We start from the raw sequence: 20675 nt of genomic DNA on the forward strand, positions 1-20675 counted from the left end.
CCAAAAAAAAAAAATAAAAAAAAAAAAAAAAAAAAAGATTAAAAAAAAAAAAAAAAGAACAGAAAGAGGGCCTGGCATAGTTAATAAACCTCTTTTTGTTGTTTTTTTAGAGACTTTTTCTTACAGGGTGCATACACTCACCAGAGACAAAAACTAAGAAATCACATCCCACAGAGAATGATGATGCCACAATCCCTTCTTCTACACTCTCCTCTAGGTATTTCGGACACACACGCACATGGTCTGACATGAGTTTTAAGCCGCTGGGTCTGGGACTCAAACGGTGGTTGACCTCGTAGGAGTCCAGCAATGTAATCATCACACCACTGCTGATCCCAATACACATTATCTTTATTTAAATGAAAATATGAATGGCTTTGATAATTAAATCTTACAAGAAATTGAACATGATGGTTTTGAAAAACGTGTACGTCGTATTATTTTCAACTCCTTTTTTTTCCTTTTTAGGTTCTTGTCATAGGGCCCATGCACTGGCAGACAGTGACAGTGAGAAGGAAAGTGAGAAATACCCCCCCCTAGGGGATATGGCCTCGCCAATCCCTTCTCCTCCATTCTCCTCCCCAGATTTTGGGCATACAAGCACACAGGCCTGCCTGCCATGATTTTGAAACTACCAGGTCTGGGACTCAAACCACGTGGCAGGCAGTTCAGTGACCCAAATACCATGCCACCTGCTGGTCCCTCAAGCTTTTAAATTATTTTTTTAAATAATTATTTAACTTTATTTACTCATTCATTTATTTTAATTTGACCAGAGAGAGACACACAGAGAGAAAGGGAAAATGAGAAAGCAAGCCACCAGGTTAGGGACTGGACCCATGGTCGATCATGTGGGAATGTTCAGTGTCTTAACCAGCATGCTACCTGCTAGTCCCCAAGTTTTTAAATTCTGGACCCCTCCCCCCCACAAACTCTGGCTCTTCCTGTCATAGTTACATGAGTAGGCACCCAGAGGCACGTCATCTACATGCACTGCACACATGTGTGCACACACAAACACTTAGGACCTCAAAACACGCAAGGTTTGTTCAAAGTAACCCCATCTTTCCCTTCCCAACACAACCCATATATACATAACACAGTGGTAGAGGAAAAAGAGTTGAAAAAAGTAAGGGGTAAGGGGCCAGCAGGTGGTATGGCGGTTAAAGGCCCTGAATTTCCACATGGTCAACTGCGGTTCGAGTCCAGGACTGGCAGTTTCCTTTCTCATTTTCCCTTTCTCTCTCCCTCTGGTCAAATTTTAAAAAATAATAACAAAATAAGTAAATAATTCAAAAAAAAAGTTAAAAAATAAAAATAAAGAAAAGAATCCAAAAAAAGAGTGAGGATCTTTGATCCCTGAGAGGAACTTGGCCAGGGAGGATTCCAACCCTGAATTTCCACATGGTCAACTGCGGTTCGAGTCCAGGACTGGCAGTTTCCTTTCTCATTTTCCCTTTCTCTCTCCCTCTGGTCAAATTTTAAAAAATAATAACAAAATAAGTAAATAATTCAAAAATAAGTTAAAAAATAATAATAAAGAAAAGAATCCAAAAAAAGAATGAGGATCTTTGAGACCTGAGAGGAACTTGGCCAGGGAGGATTCCAACAGGATCTGGGAGAGGAAGGTCCCCAACCCCCGCCCCACTCCTCCGCAACGATGACGTCACAGGCCGGAAAGCGCCTCCTCCCTAAGTCCAGACAGTTCCCCTTTGTCTTGATTACTGAGGTCATGTAGACTTTCGCGTTTTCAGAGAATTTCTGGTGTGAAGTCACCCCAAAGGGCGGGTCTGTGACATCGCAAAGAACAATGAAACCAATTAGATTGGGAGAGACCGGCTTTAGCCCTGCAGAAACACTATTTTCAAGTTGGGGGGGGGGTGGAAAGTGATTCTGTGACTTCAGGGGACTTGCTCTGAACGTCTGTCACCCTCCTCCCTTCGGTTCTAGAGTTTCTTTTATAAAACTGAGCAGGGGATAGTGGGCCACTTCCTTGGTGACTGAGACGCCAGGGTTTGGGGAAGTGAGAAACAGAGACGTCAGCCCCGCCCGCAAGGCAGCTTCTGTGGGAAGAGAGGCCCTCCTGGGTGCAAGGATACCTGATCAGTTTTGCTCAAAATGGGCGGAACCACGTGGCTCTGGAAGTACCGGCGGGCGTGGTAGTCCAGCTGCGCGTTGTAGGACGGAATGGCGGACCATAGCTTGGGCCTCAGGTGCTCATAGGAGCGGGCCACGGTACTCACGGCCACCCCGTCTAAGATAAAGCCCTTCTCCAGTCGCAGAGGACACTCGCAAAAATGCGCCATCCCAACCACTGCAGCCTCGGAGAGCACTTACAGTGGGAGGTGAGAGGCCTAGATGGGGCTCCCCTGCGCATTATTACGTGGTGTCAAGAACCCTTCTGGGGCCAGCAGGTGGCGTGGTGATCATCCATATGGGAGTGTCCAGCGCCTTAACCACCATGCCACCTTCTAATCCCTGGTCTAATCTTTTTTTTTTTTTTGGAGAGGTTCTTGCTTCAGGGAGAACCGCCAGAGAGACAGAAAGCGAGAAATCACCCCCCAGCGGAGATGGCCACGTCGCAATCCCTTCTCCTCCATTCTCCTCTCAGGATCTTTGGCCCGCACGCACAGGAGCCCTGCGTGTGTTTTTTATTTATGTATTTGCTTTGTTTTATTTATGTATTTGCTTGTTCGTTTATTCGTTTATTTTGCTATAGGGCTCATGCGCTCGCCAGAGAGATAGAAAGCGAGAAATCACCCCCCTTGGGGAATGGCCACGTCTCAACCCCTTCTCCATTCTCCTCAGGATCTTGGGCATGCATGCACACGTGGCCTGGCGTGAGTTTAAGCCACCGGGTCCAGGACCCAAACCAAGGTCGACTACATGGGAGTCCAGCGACATAGCCATTACGCTAACTGCTGATCCCTCTAATCTTTTTTTAAATAAGTTTTTTTTTTTTTTTTTTTTTTTTGAGCCAGCTGGTGGTATGGCTAAGAAGCTGGACTCCCACATGGCCTGGGAACAGCCATGCTACAATCCCTTCTCCATTCTCTTGAAATTGTTTTGGGCACAAACACACACCTGCCATTATTATTTTTATTTTTTTTTCCATTGACTTTTAGAACTTTAAGTTGAAGCTCAGAAGAGTTTCTCAAATCCAGTCAGCTGTAGAGGCAGAACCAGAATCCAAGTCTCCTGCCTTCCAACCAGTCCATTAGAGCTTGTCTCCCCTCTCCATTCCAATTCATTTTACCAGCTAGCATTCATCCTCCTGTTGAAACAGCAAACAGGTGGACACTTAACTATCCTCCAGTTCATTTTTTAATAAATAATTTATTTAATTTTGTTTGTCTACTTAAATTTGACCAGAGGGAGACAAAGTGAGAAGGCAAGCCACCAGGTCCAGGACTGGAATCGTGGTCGGCCATGTGGGAGTCCAGTGCCCTTCACCATGCCACCTGCTGGCCTCCCTCCAATTAATTTGATGTATAATGGATACAGCAAACCTGAACAGTGATTTTTCTCTGCTTAACTACAGATTATTTTCTTTATACCTTGTCTTGCTATAGGGTGTGTGACCTCCTCAGAAATAGTAAAGTGAGGAAGTAGGCCATGCAATCCCTTTTCCTCTCAGGTGTTTTGGAGCAGGTACACACATGCCAGTATAAATTTTCATTGCAGGGTCTGGGATTTGGACTGCAGTCACCCATGTGGGATCCAGCCACCTTAAGCACCCTCCACCCATTGGCCTTAGTCATTTGACAGCAATAAAAAACCTACAGGTACTGGGACCAGCAGATGGTATGTTTACATGGCTGGACTCTCAGTGGACTACAGTTTGAATCTCAGACCTGGCAACTTAACAGAGTGTGCATGCCCCTGATACTGAGAATGGAGAAGAGACTGCAGCGTGGCCATCCCTGGGGGGTGGGGGTGGGGTGATTCCTGTTAATCTCAACTCTTTGGTGACCACACATGCCCTATAGCAAAAATCTCAAAAAAGTCAACCTGCAGGACTGACTTAAAATCATTTTCCACCATGAGAACAAAACTGTCACAGATTAAGTTCTTACAGCAATAGGTTTTGCCATAGAATATGCATACTTACTACCAAAGGTAGAGAGGGAAAGTGAGAGTCACCCCCCCACACAGGGGATGGCCATGGCAAGATCCCTTCTCTAGTCTCCTCAGGATTTTGGGTATGCAGGGTTTTTCAAGCCACTTGGTCTGGGACTCAAAACTGCAGTTGGCAGGGGCTGGCAGGTGGCGTGATGGTTAAGGGTGCTACACATGGCCGAAAGCAGTTGAGTTCTGGACCTGACAACTTGCTTTCTCTACCACCCCACTCTGGTCGAATTAAAATGAGTATTAAATCTTAAGCACTAGCTAGCCTAGTAACATTTTTTGGAAGTGATTTTTGCTATAGGGCATGTGTGGTCACCAGAGAGAGAAATCACCCCCCAGGGGAGATGGACACACTGCAATCCCTTCTCCTCCATTCTCTTCTCGTGATCTTGGGCACACACACACACATGCCCAGCATGAGTTTAAGCCCCTGGGTCCAGGACTTGAATCAGTCAACTACATGGGAGTCTAGCAACATAGCCATTATGCCATCTGCTGGTCCCACCAGTAACTTTTTTTTTACAACAGAAATTGAAAACATAGCAATCACAAGTTTTTTATTACAGAAACTTCAAAGTTTACACCAGTTTAAATTTAAAAGACAATGGTTGAAGAGTGTCAGACTGTAGAAATGAACAGGATGGGGACAAACAGGTAGCATGGTGGTTAAGGTGCTGGAATCCCACATTGCTAACAGCAGTCTGAGTACCAGACCTGGTGGGGCTTGCTTTCTCACTCCCCCACCCCATGTCTCTCTCTGGTCAAATTAAAAAATCTAACCATAAAATTAAAAATAAATAATTCAGAGAAAATAAATAGGATGGCAAGCATTGGGAGCAAATAGTTTTTAATGTTTTGGGTTTTTTTTTTTACAAACACACTGGAAAATCATGCGATGCTGCCAGCATTAGATGCAATCCTGGGCCACAAATCTGCACACTCCTTTGCCACTGGTCCCGTGATGGCAGAACCTGCATGAAGAAAATTAAGGGATGGGTTAGGACATCAGAGGCCCCCTGCTTGTCCTCCTCTACCAAAGGAGCAATATGGACGGACAGCTTTTACATTTTCATTAGGGCTGGTCCAATGGTGTGGTGAAGGTGGCTAGATCCCACATGACCAACTGCATAGGTTGAGTCCCAGACCTGGCAGATGGAAAAACACACCAGGCATGTGTGCTTGAGTACCAACACGGCGGAGGAGATTGTGGTGTGCCACTTCACTTCCACTCTCTCTGCAGAGTATCCAGAGTACTCTAGCAAACTTAAAAACAAAAAACCTCCAGGGCCTGCTCACACAGCATTCCCTTGTATCCACTTCTTCAGCCCAGGAGCCCTCAGGCACTAGGCTCCCATCCCTGGTGTCAGGCTAATCATGTGGGGACCTGGTCACCATGTGTGTTCAGGCCTCTTTTCAGTACTTCATTACTGCTGTGCCATGGAGCTGATCCTTTTTCTTCAGTCCCTTTTAGGCATTTGGACATGCACATACATAGGTCCAGTGTTTCTCAAGCTATTAGATCCAGGACTCCAATCTTATGGTCAGCCATGTGAGACCTGGCTGTCTTAACCATCAGACCATGGAGCCAGCCCCCATAAACTTATTTTTCTTGAAGTGAATTTACTGGTCCCATGAATGAGATTAAAATCTCCCAAGGTGGGGCCCAATAGATGACATAATGGTTAAGTTGATGGTCTCCCATGTAGTTGACAGTGGTTAAGTCGCAGACTCAGTGGCTTAAAATTCACACTGGGCTCATGTGCATGCATGCCCAAAATCCTGAGAGGAGAATGGAGAAGGGACTGCAGGATGGCCAGGCCACCTGGGGGATGATTTCTTGCTTTCTGTCTCTGGTGAGTGTCCACTCCCCATGGCAAAAAACCTCTATTAAAATGAAAACAAACTCCCAAGGTGGGGGTGTGATTTGGTTAGGGTGCTGGACTCCACATGGCCAACTGTGGTTTGAGTCCCAGAAAACCCTGTGGTATGAGAATCTCCAGGCACATGTGTGTGCCTGTACAGAGTTCCCAAGGAGAATAGAGAAGGGTTGTGACATGTCCATCTCCCCCTTCCCAGTGACTAGTCACTTTCTTTGCCACAGAGTCTAGGACTCGAACTGTGGTCAACTACATGGGAGTCCAGCGACATAGCCATTACGCCAACTGCTGGTCACTTTCTCTCTCTTTGGTGAGAACACACACCCTATGGCAAAAATAAAAACCTAAACCAACCAAAACAAACAAAAAAATCCAAGATGGTCCTGATGTAATGTTAAACCCTCCACTGTGGAGAGCAGTTTGAAACTACGTGACTTTTAGACACATACAGAAGCATTTTTTTTAAAAAAGAATTATTTAACTTTATTCACTCATTCATTCATTTTAATTTGACCAGAAACAAAGAGAAAGTGAGAAAGCCAGCCACCAGGTCCAGGACTTGAACCACAGTGAGCCATGTGGAAGTGTCCAGCACCTTAACCACAGTGCCACCTGCCAGAAATGTGCTTTGATAATTTATTTTAATAGGGCTATTGAGAAACATTTACATATGAAACCAGTATTTGTCTGCTATTAATCGTTACTTTTTTAATTGTTGCAGAAAATTAGGGAATGTGAAAATGGGATGCAAAGGGAACGGGGAAGAAGGAAGTGAAATGCAAAGAGAAGAGGGGAAGAGGAATCAGGATGCAAAGCCAGTTGTTTTTTTATGTAAGTCGTCTTAGGACAGGAAAATGACTGGTGCCATAAAATGTCTCTGATCTTTTTTTGGGGACAGTCTGATTAGGCAGATACTATATCTTGGGCATTGGGTATCAACAACAGGAAGATAACCATTGACAGCAGGCAGATACTGCTTTCATATGTAGATCTTAACAGCCCTGCTAGGGTAGCTTACAGAAGCGTTTCTGCATGTGTCTACAGGCCACCTGTTTTCATCACATGCCAGCCCTGATCTTGGTCAGATATACTCAGGGAGGCCTTCCAATTTGGACCAGGAGCCATCCCACGCGGCACCATCTGAAGAGGGCATCACATTTTACTGCTGCAACACTGGTCCCTGGATTGCTTTCTTACCTTTCATTTCACCTTTATTGTTTACTATGACCCCTGCATTATCTTCAAAATAAAGAAATACGCCATCTTTTCTCCGGTATGACTTTCGTTGTCGAATTACCACTGCTGGATGCACTAAGGGAAAAAGAGGAAAGCAGTCATCATGTGTCTGGCAAGTCTCAGTGCTACCATAAAAGCAGTTTGAACCCCTGGACAGAACGTATACTCATTAACTTTTCACTTTCTAAAAACAAGTGTGAGAGACAATACAAACACTAAAGTCAAAACTGACAGCATTTTCTTACAAGCATAAATCTGTACTTAAAAAGAATTAGCTCACCTACAATTTACCCAAATAAAATGTGTTACTGCTAATGTGCATATATACAATCTTTGAGCTCCAACTGAATTATGTCCCAGAGACCATGACCATTCCACCTTACCCACGCTTTTCTAATATAGAGCATGTATATTCTTTTAATAGAGCAAAAACTTGGAACTTGCCCAATACCTGCATATGCAAATAATGAAATCCTCTGCAACCACTGAACGTGATTTCTATGTCTGTAACTGTGTAAGTGGAAGTTATTTGCGACAAAACAGGAAAAAGCAGACAAGTTCATTTTTGCAAAAGACATAAAACATGAAAGGCCAGGGGCCAGCAGGTGGTGTGGTGGATAGGGGTGCTGGATTCCCACATGGCCAACTATGTATGGTTCAAGTCCCGGACCTGGTGGCTTGCTCTCTCACTTTCCCTTTCTCTCTCTCTCTCTCCCAAATAAAAGAAAAAAAAAAAAAAACCAACAATAACAAATGGAAATAAATAAATAAATATTAAAGAAACAAAAACAAAAACATGAAAGGCCAACTATGGCTTGAGACCTAGACCTGGCATATTGAAAAATCACACCAGGTGCTTGTGCATGACAAAAATAAGAGGAGAATGCAAAGGTAGGGAATGCAGCATGGCCACCCCCCCCTTTTTGGGGGGTGGGGTGGGGGGGGGACCTCTCACTTTCCCTGTCTCTTTCCAGTGAGCACAGGCACCCTCTATGGCAAAACTTAAAAAAAAAAAACTGGGACCAGCAGATGGCATAATGGTTACATCGCTGGACTCCCATGTAGTCAATCACGGTTCAAGTCCCAGACCTGGTGGCTTAAAAATGCACACCGGGTGTGTGTGTGTGTGTGTGTGTGTGTGTGTGTCTAAAATCCTGAGGGGAGACTGGAGAAGAGATTGTAGCATGGTCATCCCCCCTGGGAGACTCTCGGTCTCCCTGGCAAGCATACATGCCCTACAGCAAAATTTCTCTAAGAAAAAAAATAGTAATAAAATTTTAAAAAATTATTTCTTGAAGGTCTAAGAGCTGGGCAATTAAAATTCAACTCATATTTATTGCATATGTCTATGTTTAACCTTTTTTAAAAAAAAAAACTGCTAGAGGCCACATGCACTTTTCAGAGACAGAGACAAAGAAGGCATTAGAACCTTGGCTGGGCCACATGGGATCTGGCTCCCTAGCCACCAGGCTAGAGCTGGCCCTCTAACTTTTTGATGAACTGTTTTCCAGTTACCTACACTGAAGTGAAAAGGACACTTCACACCTTCAACGTGAAGCATCACCACACAGTAATGCTTGAAAACAATGATTTGAGCCAGACACACCTGGGTTAAAATCTTGACTGATACTAGCTTGGAAACCTTGAGCAAGTTCATCTTTTTGGAGTAGCAGAGGTAACAGTTACAGTTCCACATTCAAGGTGCAAACACCAGAAACACAGGACAGTGAGCCTGAGAATCCTTGACACAAGCCCTACACAAATCTGTTAAGTAGGCAGCACATGATCAAGTTAACAATGGGGCACACTGAGAAGCAGTAATTATTAACTAAGAGGATCCCATCTACTCATAAACCATTTATTTCTCATTCGTGCAATAAGTAGTAAGGCCACAAATCCTAAACTAGTCCTGCCCCCTTTTCACATTCCGTACTTGTTAAATATCAGCACCAGGTAAAGGGACATATTCATTTAAGCAGAAACAAGGACCAAAGATGGCATTAGTAGAAAATTCAAGTCCTGGAGCTGGTGGCATGTACTCTTTCTCTGCCTTATAGCAAAAATTTAAAAATAATAATGTTGTGGGACCAGCAGTTAGCATAATGGCTATGTCGCTGGACTCCCATGTAGTCGACTGCGGTTTGAGTCCTGGACCCAGTGACTTAAAATTCACACTGGACGCGTGTGCATATGTGCCCAAGATCCTGAGAGAATGGAGAAGGAATTACGGCGTGGCCATCCCCCCTTGGGGGTGATTTCTTGCTTTCTGCTCTGTCTGGCAAGCACACACGCCCTATAGCAAAAACCTCTCCAAAATAATGATGATGATGTTGTCTGGTCTTTTCTACCAGTAAGACCAACAGTCCACCCTGCTGCCATATAAAGTAATGGCCCTTTGCTATGCTCTTCACTGACAGCTCCCTAGGCCACTAGTCAGACTCAGGGAGTGTTCTAAGAAGAGAGGGTACATCCCAGTTAACACATGGATTCATTGATGCGTAATCACCACCAGTGCTACCAAGCCCCCAAGTGGGTATTCTAAGGTGAACAAAAATGTTTGGTCAAAGGCTACAAGCTACTGAGAGGGGTGTGTGTGACGGGGTGGATGCAGGCACACAGGATAACAAACTCATCACATCACACTCATTCTGGAAGACAAAGGAATGGCTAAGACTTCTCCAAGAGAGCAAGACGTCCAGCTGGAGGGACAGGCTAAGATGCCCAGGAGGAAAAGTTCAGCCACTGAATTAAGGTGCACTGCCAACACATAGTGTGGTACTTTAGGCACCAGATTCCCACATGGCCAACCACAGTTCGAGTCCCAGACCTGGTAGCTTGCTTTCTCACTTTCCTCTTTTTCTCTCTGGTGAATACACATACCCTATAGTGAACTTAATAAAATGAAATAGGGACAAGCAGATGGCATAATGGTTATGTTGCTGGACTTCCACATAGTTGACTATGGTTTGAGTCCCAAGACCCAGTGGCTTGAAACCCATGCCAGGCCAATATGCATGTGTGCCCAAAATGCTGAAAGGAGAATGGAGAAGGGAATGTAGTGTGACCACCTCCTTGGGAGAATATTTCTCGTTGTCGCCCTCTCTCTCCAGTAAGCACATATGCCCTATACCATAAAGCTCTCTTAAAACAAGTAAGGGGCTGGCAGGTGGTGCAGTGATTAAGATGCTGGACTCCCACATGGCTAACCATGCTTCAAGTCCCAGACCTGGTGGATTGCTTTCTCACTTTCCTTCTTGCTCTTTCTCTGTTTGCCTCTCTTTGGTGAATGCATGCTTACCATAGCAAACAAAATAATAAATTTAAAAATGGCATGGTGGTTATGTTGCTGGACTCCCACATGGTTCGAGTTCTGGACCTGGTGGCTTAAACTCACACCAGGCGTTCATGCCCAAGATACCAGGAGAAGAATGGAGAAGGGATCACAGTGTGGCCCTTCCCCCTGGGAGGTTATTTCCTGCTATCTGTCTCTCCAGTGAGTGCATACGCCCTATAGCAAAAATCTCTCTAAATAAACAAATAAATGAAATATATATTTATATTTTTAAAAGTTCAGTGAGGGGCCAGCAGGTAGCGTGGGGGTTAAGGCACTGGACACTCCCATACGGCCAATCAGTTTGAGTTCTGAACCTGGTGGCTTGCTTTGTTACTCCCACCCCATCAAAATTAAAGTAAATGTATTTTAAAATTAAAATAATTCGGGACCAGCAGTTAGAGTAATGCCTATGTCACTGGACTCCTATGTATTGACCGCGGTTTGAGTCCTAAACCCAGTAGCTTGCTTGAACTCACACTGGGTGTGTGTGTGCCCAAGATCCTGACAAGACGAGAGTGGAGAAGGGATTGAGGCATGGCCATCCCCCAGGGAGGTGATTTCTTGCTGTCTATCTCTCTGTCTTTCTGGTGAGCACACGAGCCCTATAGCAAAAACTTCTCCCCCCCAAAAAAAGTGTACTGAATAGCTAAAGTAAGACAAATCATTACTAGTGAGAAGTGCTCTAATGCCTTGGCTGTTAATTCATACACCCAGTGATAAGACTTCAGAGGGCAGCCTGCGATTAAGCAGCAGGCAGGTTCTTGGTGTGCTCACCAGAGACAGACAGAGAGAGGGAAGGTGAGAAATCACCACCACCCCCCCCAGAGATATGGCCACACCATAACCCCTTCTCCATTGTCGTGATTTTGATGCCACCAGGTCCAGACTCGAACTGTGGCTGGTCGTGTGGGAGTTCAACAACATAACTACTACACCATCTGCTGGCCCCAAGGTCCACAATCTTGAGTTAGTATCGTCTATAAGAACCTGCCTTGGGGTCAGCAGGTGGCGTCATGGTTAAGGGTGCTGGATTCCACATGGCCAACTGTGGTTCAAGTCCTGGACCTGGCAGCTTGCTTTCTCACTTTATTGCTCTCTCTCTGACCAAATTAAAATAAGTAAATATTGACCAGCAGGTGGCATGGTGGTAAAGGTGCTGGATGCTCCTCCATGGCTGACCATGGTTTGAGTACCGGACCTAGAGGCTTGCTTTCTCACTTTCCCTCTTTCTCTCTGTGTCTCTCACTTGTCAAATTAAAATAAATGAATGAATAAATTTAAAAAAGTAAGTTAAATAGACTAATTCTTAAAAGAAAGAAAGAACGAACCTACCTTAAAGCACCACCTGGCATTCTGTGCTTGCCAAGTGCAGGGCTTGCTAGCATGTGATGCTCTACATACTCGGTTATCACCGGGGTCTCCCAACCTCCTAGAAAGTGTTTCCTTTCAAGGCAGTAATTCCAGGGACCAGCAGATGGTGTGATAGTTACATTGCTGGACTCCCGCAGAGTCGACCCCAGTTTGAATCCTGGACACAGCAGCTTAAAACTCAGGCTGGGGGGAGGGAAGGGGTGTGTGCACACGCACACCCAAAATCACCAAGAGAAGAATGGAGAAGGGATTGCGGTATGGCCATCTCACTTTCTGTAATTTCTCACCTGCCTCTCTCTGGTGAGCCCACAAGCCCTATATAGCAAAACAAAAATAAAAATAAAACAAACAAAAAACGAACTCACCCAGGATGACATAAATCTTTTTAAGAAGTATTTTACTTTATTTAATTTGATCAGAGAGGGACAGAGAGAGAAAGCCACCAGATCCAGGACTCAAATCATTGTTGGCCATGTGGGAGTCTAGTGCCCATAATCACCACACCACCAGCCAGCCCCAGATAACATAAATATTAAAGCTGTGATTTCGGGAACAAGCAAGTGGTGTGGTGGTTAAGATGCTGGACACTCCCACATGGCTGACCACAGTTCAAGTCATAGACCTGGTGGCTTGCTTTCTCACTCTCTCTCTGCCTCCCTCTGTTCAAATAAAATAATAATAATAATAATAAATGAATGAATAAGTAATTTTTTTTTTTAAAAAAGCCGTGATCTCAGCTGGTCTAGCTCTAAGCCACCCATCAAAACATATACTATGTTCACTACATATGATATACATATACATGTACATACATACATACTAATGTATGTATCTGGCCCAAAAATAAGCAATAAACTGAAGACTGCCTTTCACGGAGCTTTAAGCAGGGACGACTCTAAATGCCACAAATTTCCACCTGGACAGAGGAAGAAGCGTCAGTAATCACGGAAGCTGAAGATGAGTGGCTTAGAGTATCCCAGCAAGAGCACAACAAGGACAAAGGACCTGAGGCTGGAAGAAGCCAAGGTTGGAGCAGGAATTCAAGAATCGAAAGGAGTCCAGCATCCAGCAAATGTGGCCAGTAAATTCCAGGATAGGCAGGGGTTTCACTTCTACGGATACAGGTACAGTCCACAAGTGTCTGATGAACTGAGCTGGGGAAGTGGCCTCAGCTTACACTAGAAGCCAACCAAGAATGTAGCAAGTGACAAGATGAGTCCTAAGACAGCAGAACCTCAGTTTTCAGATACGTATGTCACACTCACACTGTCTCTCTAAAGACAGCAAGCTTTCAAAGGCCTTGAAGAAATGTAAAATTATTGTCCCAATACCCAATATGGGGATTAAGTCCCTCAGTTACCCAACATATGAAAAGGAGGACTTGATGTCCACTCACCTTTCTTCCTGAGCTCTGGTTTGCCTTTCTTGACCGTGGCCATCACCATGTCACCCACGCCAGCAGCAGGAAGCCTGTTCAGCCGTCCCTTGATCCCCTTCACAGAGATGATATACAGATTTTTGGCTCCTATGTAAGGATGAAAATCAAAACCACATTTTTGGGGGGCGAGAACTTACTAAGCCATTCCAGGGATGCAACATTTTCTAAACATTTCCAAAGCGTCTCCCTCTGCACACTGGCCAGCTAAATGCCAAGGTAGAACACCTTGTCACACCACGGATTGAAGCAAAACAACACAACACGCTGCCACTTCACCCAAAAGTGGTGTTTTTACTCTGCCCTTTCTTGACGGCTCAGTGGGTCATTTGCAAAGGCCCACTGAGTGCTTTTAAAAAGGGGAGTGTAGCAGACAGCAGTCAAAGGCTTCACCTGTATTGTCAGCACAGTTGATCACAGCGCCTACTGGAAGACCCAGGGAAATCCGGAACTTTGCCCCGGAGGACCCGCCACGTCCTGCGGGTAGAAAGAAAAGGTAAACGGGATTGAGAAAGCACTGTCTAGACACGACTCGGGGTTCTCCTCAACACTCTCAACCCGTAAGCTCGTCGAACGTGCTTCGGAAGACCACACATTTCTTTTCCTCTAGAATTCCACTTAAACCCTCTCTGCGCGCCACCCGGTCCTCACGGAAAACAGCTGACGCCTCACTATTACCATCTGTATGTCGACACTAAGGAGCTTGAACGACTCCAACTTTTACAACAAGCAGTTCCTTCTGCAAGGTGGGAGACCGCACAGGCCGATCTCCAACCACATCAGATATTCGCGGAGTGACCTCGCTCGACTCGGTCTAAAATGGCGTGGGGATCCCGCCAGCTCAACTCCCAGTTGCCCAGGGATGCCACTCCCGGCGAGGCCGAAAGCCGCCGCGCGACAGATGGCGGAGGATACTCTTAAAGCCTAAAGCCTCACCTCGCTTCGACATCTTGAACGCCGGAAAAAGACAGAAAGGAAGTACGTCCAAAGAACACTGGGATATGACCTTAGGAGCTCCGCCCACTCTGGTCACGTGACCGAGACTTTGTTAAATCCGGCTCCTTTCCCAGGACGCTGTTTTATGACGTAATGAGTCCAGGACATCGGCTCAATCCCTCGCTGCCGAGTGAGCGGTGACGGGAAGTGTTTGAAGAAATAAAAGGAGGACGGAGTCTCCTCCCTGCGAGCTCGAAAATATTTATAGTTGAGGACATTGACTGGTTAGTTTACCCATCAACCTCTTTTGATTACTTAGTATGTGCGTGCCAGGCACTTCTGTGGACGCAAATGATTCAGAAATAATTAAAATTCGTTTCGCGTTGCGTAGGGACCGCCAAGGAACAGGGCTGAGTGAGTAGTAACCAGTTTCATTAGAATTGGGTACGATTTTTTTTTTAAAGAAAATAATTACCTATTATTTATTCACTAGAGGAAGACAGCGAGAGAGAGAAAGAAAGAAAGTCAGCCACCCGGTCTAAGTCGAACTATGGTTAGCCATATGAGTCCAGCACTTTATAACCACCAGATCACCCGCTGGTCCCAGAATTGGGTACAATTGTTAAGTGCTGTGATAGCGTTGCAGATCATTTCCTCTGTGTGTGCTTGGTTCCGTACCATTCTGTACTGAATTTAGTATATTGTCTTATTATCCCTTTCACAGCTTCAAGCTCCTCCACCTCCCAGCCTCATTTTGGCGTTTTCCCTTCGTTCAGTACATTCATTCAGATAGTTATTGAACACCTACTTTATGCCAGATTCTGCCCAGGGCATGCGTCCAGGAACAAAACTGATCATTCTTGTCCTTAGGAAACTTATATTCTGCTGAGGTAGAGGTGGAGACTGTTATTAGACACTAAACAGTGGATAAAATAAATAAGTTTCAGGAGACATGTTAGGTGGAGGTAAGTATTATGAAAAATTAAAACAGCAAAAGGGATTAGGACTGGGGGCAGATGGCAATCAAGAAAACAAATATGCCAGCCATCATGGCACAGGTGGCAGGTGTCACTGTGCTATATGGCTGAGGCTACATGGGAGGCCCTGGTTGATCCCTGGTTGGGTTTCTAGCAGACCTGGCAATGTAGCATCTGTAATCCTGGTTGCCTGGGAAGCTGAAGCAGGAAGAACCACAATGTGACAACCTGTCAAAAATATTTCTCTCATGGGACTGGCAGGTGGCATGGTGGTTGAGGGTGCTGGACCCTCTACGTGGCCGACTGCAGTTCGAGTCCTGGACCTGGTAGCTTGCTTGCTCGCTCACTCGCTTGCTCGCTCTCTCTCTCTCTCCTCCTCCCTCCCTCCCTCCCTCCTTCCCTATCTAGTCAAATTAAAAGAAATAAAGTTAAATAAAATAATTATTTAAAAAATCAAAATAAAACATGCACATCTCAGGGCCAGCAGGTGGTATAATGGTTACGTCACTAGACTCCCACGCAGTTGACTGCAGTTAGAGTCCCTGACTACATAGCTTAAACCAGACAAGTGTGCATGCCTGACATCCCAAGAGGAGAAAGAATTGTGCCATGGCTCTCCAGCAAGTGCACATACCCTGTAGTCAAAAAAAAAAAAAAAAAAAAAAAGGCACAAAACTTAACACCAGGCCTGGCTGGTGCGTGTGTGCCCAAAATCCTGAGAGGAGAATGAAGAAGGGATTGTTGTGTGGCCATCTCCCCTAGGGGATGATTTCTTGCTTTCTGTCTGTCTCTCTTCCTCTGGCGAGCACATGCAAAAAATTTCTAAAAAAAAAAAAAAAGTGCTATTTAGGAAAAAAATAAAATTTTGTAGGCAAATTGTTTGAACAGTTAAATAAAAAAAATAAAAAAAATAAACTTCTTTCTGTTGGAGAGGCAGTGTAGTCGTTAAGGTGCTTAAGGTTCTGGACTCCCACATGGCTGACTATGGTTTGAGCCCCAGACCTGACACTTTACTTTCTCACTTTCTCTCTCTCTCTGGTAAGCACATGTGCCCTGCAGAAAATTAAATAATAATAATGAATAAGAATTAAGTTAGAGGGGCCAGCAGGTGGCATGGTGGTTAAGGACGCTGGACTCCCACATGGCTGACTGTGGTTCAAGTCTCGAACCTGGTGGCTTGCTTTCTCACTTTCTCTCTTCCTCTCTCTCATGCTATCTCTCTCTAGTCAAATTTAAATAAATAAATAAATAAATGAAGTTGAATAAAATAATTTTAAAAAAAGAATTAAGTTAGAAAACAATTTTGAGAGTTTTTTTTTTTTTTGCTATAGGGCGTGTTGGTTGACCAGAGAGACAGAAAGTGAGAAATCACACACCCCCACCAGGGGGGATGGCTACACTGCAGTGCCTTTTCCTTTCAGGATTTGGGGCACGCACACACATTTGCCTGTTGTATTTTCAAGCTGCCAGGTCCAGGACTCCCAAGGCATGGAAATCCAACACCTCAACCACTAGGCCACCTGCTGGCCTGAAATAAATAATTATTTTTTTAGAGAGATTTTTTTTTTTTTAGGATTATTTATTTAACCTTATTTATTTATTTATTTTAATTTGACCAGAGAGGGACAGAGTGAGAGAGAGGGAAAGTGAGAAAGCAAGCCACTAGGTCCAGGACTTGAACTGTAGTCAGCCATGTGGGAGCTCAGCACCCTTAACCACCATGACACCTGCCGGCTCCTAGAGAGAGATTTTTGCTATAGGATGCGTAAGTTCATCAGAGAGAGAAAGACAGAAAGGGAGAAATTAATCACCCCCCTAGTGAGGATGGCCACACCTCAATCCCTTCTGTAATCTCCTTGCAAAATCTTGGGCAGGTAATCACACATGCTCAGCATGAATTTCAAGCCATGGTTCCAGGACTGGAACCACAGTCAGACATGTGGGAGTCCAGTGATGTAACCCCTGCACCATCAGCTGGTTCCTCAAAATAAATAATAATTATAAGTAAATAAATATTCAACTTTTTTCCCTGCCCCACAGCGGCACTCGCTCTAACAACTTTTTTTTCCCTGCCCCACAGCGGCACTCGCTCTCTAGCTAAAAAAAAAAAAAAGGAAAAAAAAATCAGTGTAGGCTTCATTGAAGTTGACATCAAAGCAAAGATTCGAAGGTGAGAAAGTTAGGAATACAGCTCTCGGGGTCAGAGAGGTCTAGATAGCCATCAGTTATGACAGCCCTAATGCAGTCCATGTCCCTGAATGGAATGAGAACAGGAAGGTATCCAGGAGCAACTGGGCAGGTAAATGAAGGGAAGAGTAGCTGGAGATGAGATCAGAAGCAATGGAACCAAACCACTATGGACGTTTACTGAGTGAAATGGAGAACCATTGCCCTATGTTAGGCAGAGGAGAGACATGGTCTCATATGTCAGAAAAATCATGGCTGGGAACCAGCAGTTAGCATAATAGCTATGTCGCTAGACTCCCACGTAGTCGACCGCGGTTCGCATCCCGGACCCGGTGGCTTAAAACTCACGCCGGGCGCGTGTGCGTGTGTGCCCAAGATCCCGAGAGGAGAATAGAGGAGAAGGGATTGCGGCATGACCATCCCCTCTGGAGGGTGATTTCTCGCTTTCTGTCTCTCTGTCTCTCTCTGTCTGTCTGGTGAAAACCTCTCCAAAAAAAAAAAAAAAGACCATGTTAAGGGTATCTCTATGTCATATGCACCAAAGAAAGAAACTTTAAAAAAAATAATAAAAGGGCCAGCCAATTAGTATGATGGTTAGGGCAACTGGATCCCACATGGTTGACTGAAGAATCTGGGTCCCAGACCTAGTGGTCTGGAAAACACACTGGGGGACTGGCAGGTGGCATGGTGTTAAGAGCGTTGGACTCCCACATGGCGGACTGCGGTTTGAGTCCTGGTCCTGGCAACTTCCTTTCTCACTTTCTCTCTCTGTCCCTCTCTGGTCAAATTAAAATGAATAAATAAATGCATAAATAAAACTGAAAACAAACAAACAAAAAAACACACTGGGCACATGTGTGTGCATGCCAAAAATCCTGAGAAGAGAATGGATGGAAGAGAAGGGATCGTGGCATGACCATCCCCCAAGGGGTGATTTCTCTCTTTCTCTCTGTCTCCAGTGAGTGTATATGCCCTATATATTAAAAAATAATAATAATAAAGAATGGTAGTGGTTTGGACTAGAATGCTAGTGATTGAAGTAATGTAATATATTGGGTTGTCAGGAAAATTGTGATGTATTTTTCTATGCAAAAATGCATCATGACTTCTGACAATCTAGTAGTTAGATTATGTATTTTGGGTATAGAACCAACAACATGTGGAGCATGAAAGAAAGACGAATCAAAATGTCTCCAGGGCTTTGAGTCTGACATTGCCATCAACCAAGATGAAGAAGCTGTGGGAGGAAGAGTTTTTTTGGTTGATACCACCAGTGTCTCAACCAGAAAACAGGATAAAATTGGTTCTGCACTTCTCCCAGGCTCCCAAAGCTAGTTGCCAAGATCTGTTGACTTGTCTCTATTTCCTAAATGTTTCTTTCCATGCCTCCTAAGGTCTGCACTTGGTATAAAGCTATTGCAACCGCCTCTACTGGGTCTGACCATAATTCCCCCTTCTTAAACCTACACTGGCAACTCTAGAGCTTAGAGAAGGAAGTTTAAGCTTCTTCCTATAACACTGAAGTCTTCCCAGGCTGACCTATCTCCTCCCGGGCCTCATCTGCCACCTCGCCTGTTACACTTCACACTCCAGCAACACCAAACTGCTTGGGATTTCTGGTCCTTGATTTGCTTTCACCATTATTGATATAGCCCCTGTATCCATCCTATAGGATTTACTGCTGCATATGGGTTACCGGTAGCCCAATCTTCAAAGGTTTTTTGCATGGTTTGGACTCAAGCAGAGAAATCCACAGAAAATTACTATCCAGGTATCCAGGTAGGATTAGAGGCCTTCCACTTAAAGCTTTTCCTGGAGGGCCCAGCAGGAGGTGTAGTGGTTAGGTGTTGGACTCCCATGTGGCTAACAGTGGTTCAAGACTTGGACCTGGCAGAACCAGCAGTTGGTGTAATGGTTATGTCAGTGGATTCTCATGTAGTGGGCTATGGTTTGAATCCTTAGACCTGCTTTAAATGCATGTGGGGTCTGGCCATCCCCAGAGGGGTGATTTCTTGCTTTCTGTCTCTCTGTCATCTCTCTGATGAGTACATGTATCTAATAGAAAAATCTTTTGGGGAAACAAACAAACAAACAAAAAAAGAAACTTTTCTTGGAAGTCTTAGGTTTCCTCACTGCTATAGCTTCCCATATTTACTTGGGACTATCATGAATTTATTTTTCCAGTCTCCTAGCTTGGGTCAGAAATGGGGGCATTTAAATGGATAATGCATTACTTTTACCATAGGGTTAGGAGTAATACACCAGAAAATTGAAGCTCATTGAAATTGCTCGTCATGTTCCAGCAACACCAAACTGCATGGGATGCTGGACATATCTCCAGTTTCCCACTTCCTGCTCTCTGTGCGCCTTCTCCTGCTTTATCTGTGACGTGTTCTTCAAAACGCCGCTCAGTGTCATCCCTTCCCTGTGCCATCACACAGTCTTGGCATTCGCTCCCTTGAGTCACCTCTTTACTCGCAGTGGATCTCAAATCTTTTCATCTTAGACCCCTTTTCACTCTTACGTTATTAAGGGTCTCAAAGAATTTTTGTTTATACAAGCTATTTCTTTTTTTTTTTTTTTAAAGAATTATTTATTTATTTCCATTTGTTATTCTTATTTTTTTTTCTTTATTTGACGAGAGAGAGAGAGAGAGAAAGGGAAAGTGAGAAAGCAAGCCACCAGGTCCAGGACCTGAACCATGGTTGGCCATGTGGGAATCCAGCGCCCTTATCCACCACACCACCTGCTGGCCCCTATACAAGCTATTTCTTTTTATATTTTCTTTAAAGAGTTGTTTTATTGGACCAGCAGGTGGCATGGTGGTTACGGGTGTTGGTCTTCCACACGGCCAGCCACAGCTCGAGTTCCGGACCTGGTGGCTTGCTTTCTCACTCTCTCTCTCTCTCTCGCTCTCACTCTGTCTCTCTCTGGTCAAATTTAAATATTAAGTCAATTAATTAATTTAAAAAAGAGAATTGTGGGAGTCCAGATCTTTTAACATCACCTGCCATCCCTATAGAAGCTGTTTTTATGGACACTTACTACATTAGAGATTAAAATTGAAAAATATTTCACTATTAATCCATTTTTAGATAATAACTATTATGCCATCTGCTTGTCCCTATTTATTTATTTATTTATTTGAGAGATTTTTGCTATAGGGCGTGTGCGCTCGCCAGACAGACAGAGAG

General features: G+C 44.5%; 2 protein-coding genes and 1 non-coding gene across 3 annotated transcripts in view; all 3 read right to left on the reverse strand.

Annotated features, from left to right (window-relative positions):
* Nucleotides 1-2390, reverse strand: part of SPMAP1 (sperm microtubule associated protein 1) — a 3885-nt gene extending 1495 nt beyond the window's left edge. Inside the window, exon 1 of the mRNA XM_027774780.1 lies at nucleotides 2045-2390. Coding sequence (XP_027630581.1) covers nucleotides 2045-2306 — 262 coding nt within the window. The 5' untranslated portion in view covers nucleotides 2307-2390. The remainder of the gene's footprint in view (nucleotides 1-2044) is intronic.
* Nucleotides 2391-4944: 2554 nt separating this feature from the next.
* Nucleotides 4945-14444, reverse strand: RPL23 (ribosomal protein L23). The gene is made up of 5 exons (XM_006155867.3): nucleotides 14318-14444; nucleotides 13775-13858; nucleotides 13343-13471; nucleotides 7203-7316; nucleotides 4945-5099 (listed from the first exon to the last, which is right to left on the reverse strand). Exons 1-5 carry the CDS (start codon nucleotides 14328-14330, stop codon nucleotides 5017-5019), a joined length of 423 nt encoding a protein of 140 aa, XP_006155929.1. The 5' UTR covers nucleotides 14331-14444; the 3' UTR covers nucleotides 4945-5016.
* LOC114009158 (small nucleolar RNA SNORA21) lies at nucleotides 13609-13743 on the reverse strand. The gene has a single exon (XR_003550623.1). It is a non-coding gene; the product is annotated as a small nucleolar RNA SNORA21 (small nucleolar RNA).
* Nucleotides 14445-20675: the final 6231 nt, after the last annotated feature.

Source organism: Tupaia chinensis, unplaced genomic scaffold (genome assembly GCF_000334495.1).
Source record: "Tupaia chinensis unplaced genomic scaffold, TupChi_1.0 Scaffold000477_1, whole genome shotgun sequence".
Taxonomy (NCBI): Eukaryota; Metazoa; Chordata; class Mammalia; order Scandentia; family Tupaiidae; genus Tupaia; species Tupaia belangeri.

What these genes read in the sequence shown, in the direction of transcription:
- RPL23 (XM_006155867.3), bottom strand. An exon ending in CAACTGTGCTGACAATACAG is followed by an intron (nt 13,472 to 13,774) that starts GTGAAGCCTTTG and finishes ATCCTTACATAG; the next exon opens with GAGCCAAAAATCTGTATATC. An exon ending in CAATAAAGGTGAAATGAAAG is followed by an intron (nt 5,100 to 7,202) that starts GTAAGAAAGCAA and finishes TTCTTCATGCAG; the next exon opens with GTTCTGCCATCACGGGACCA.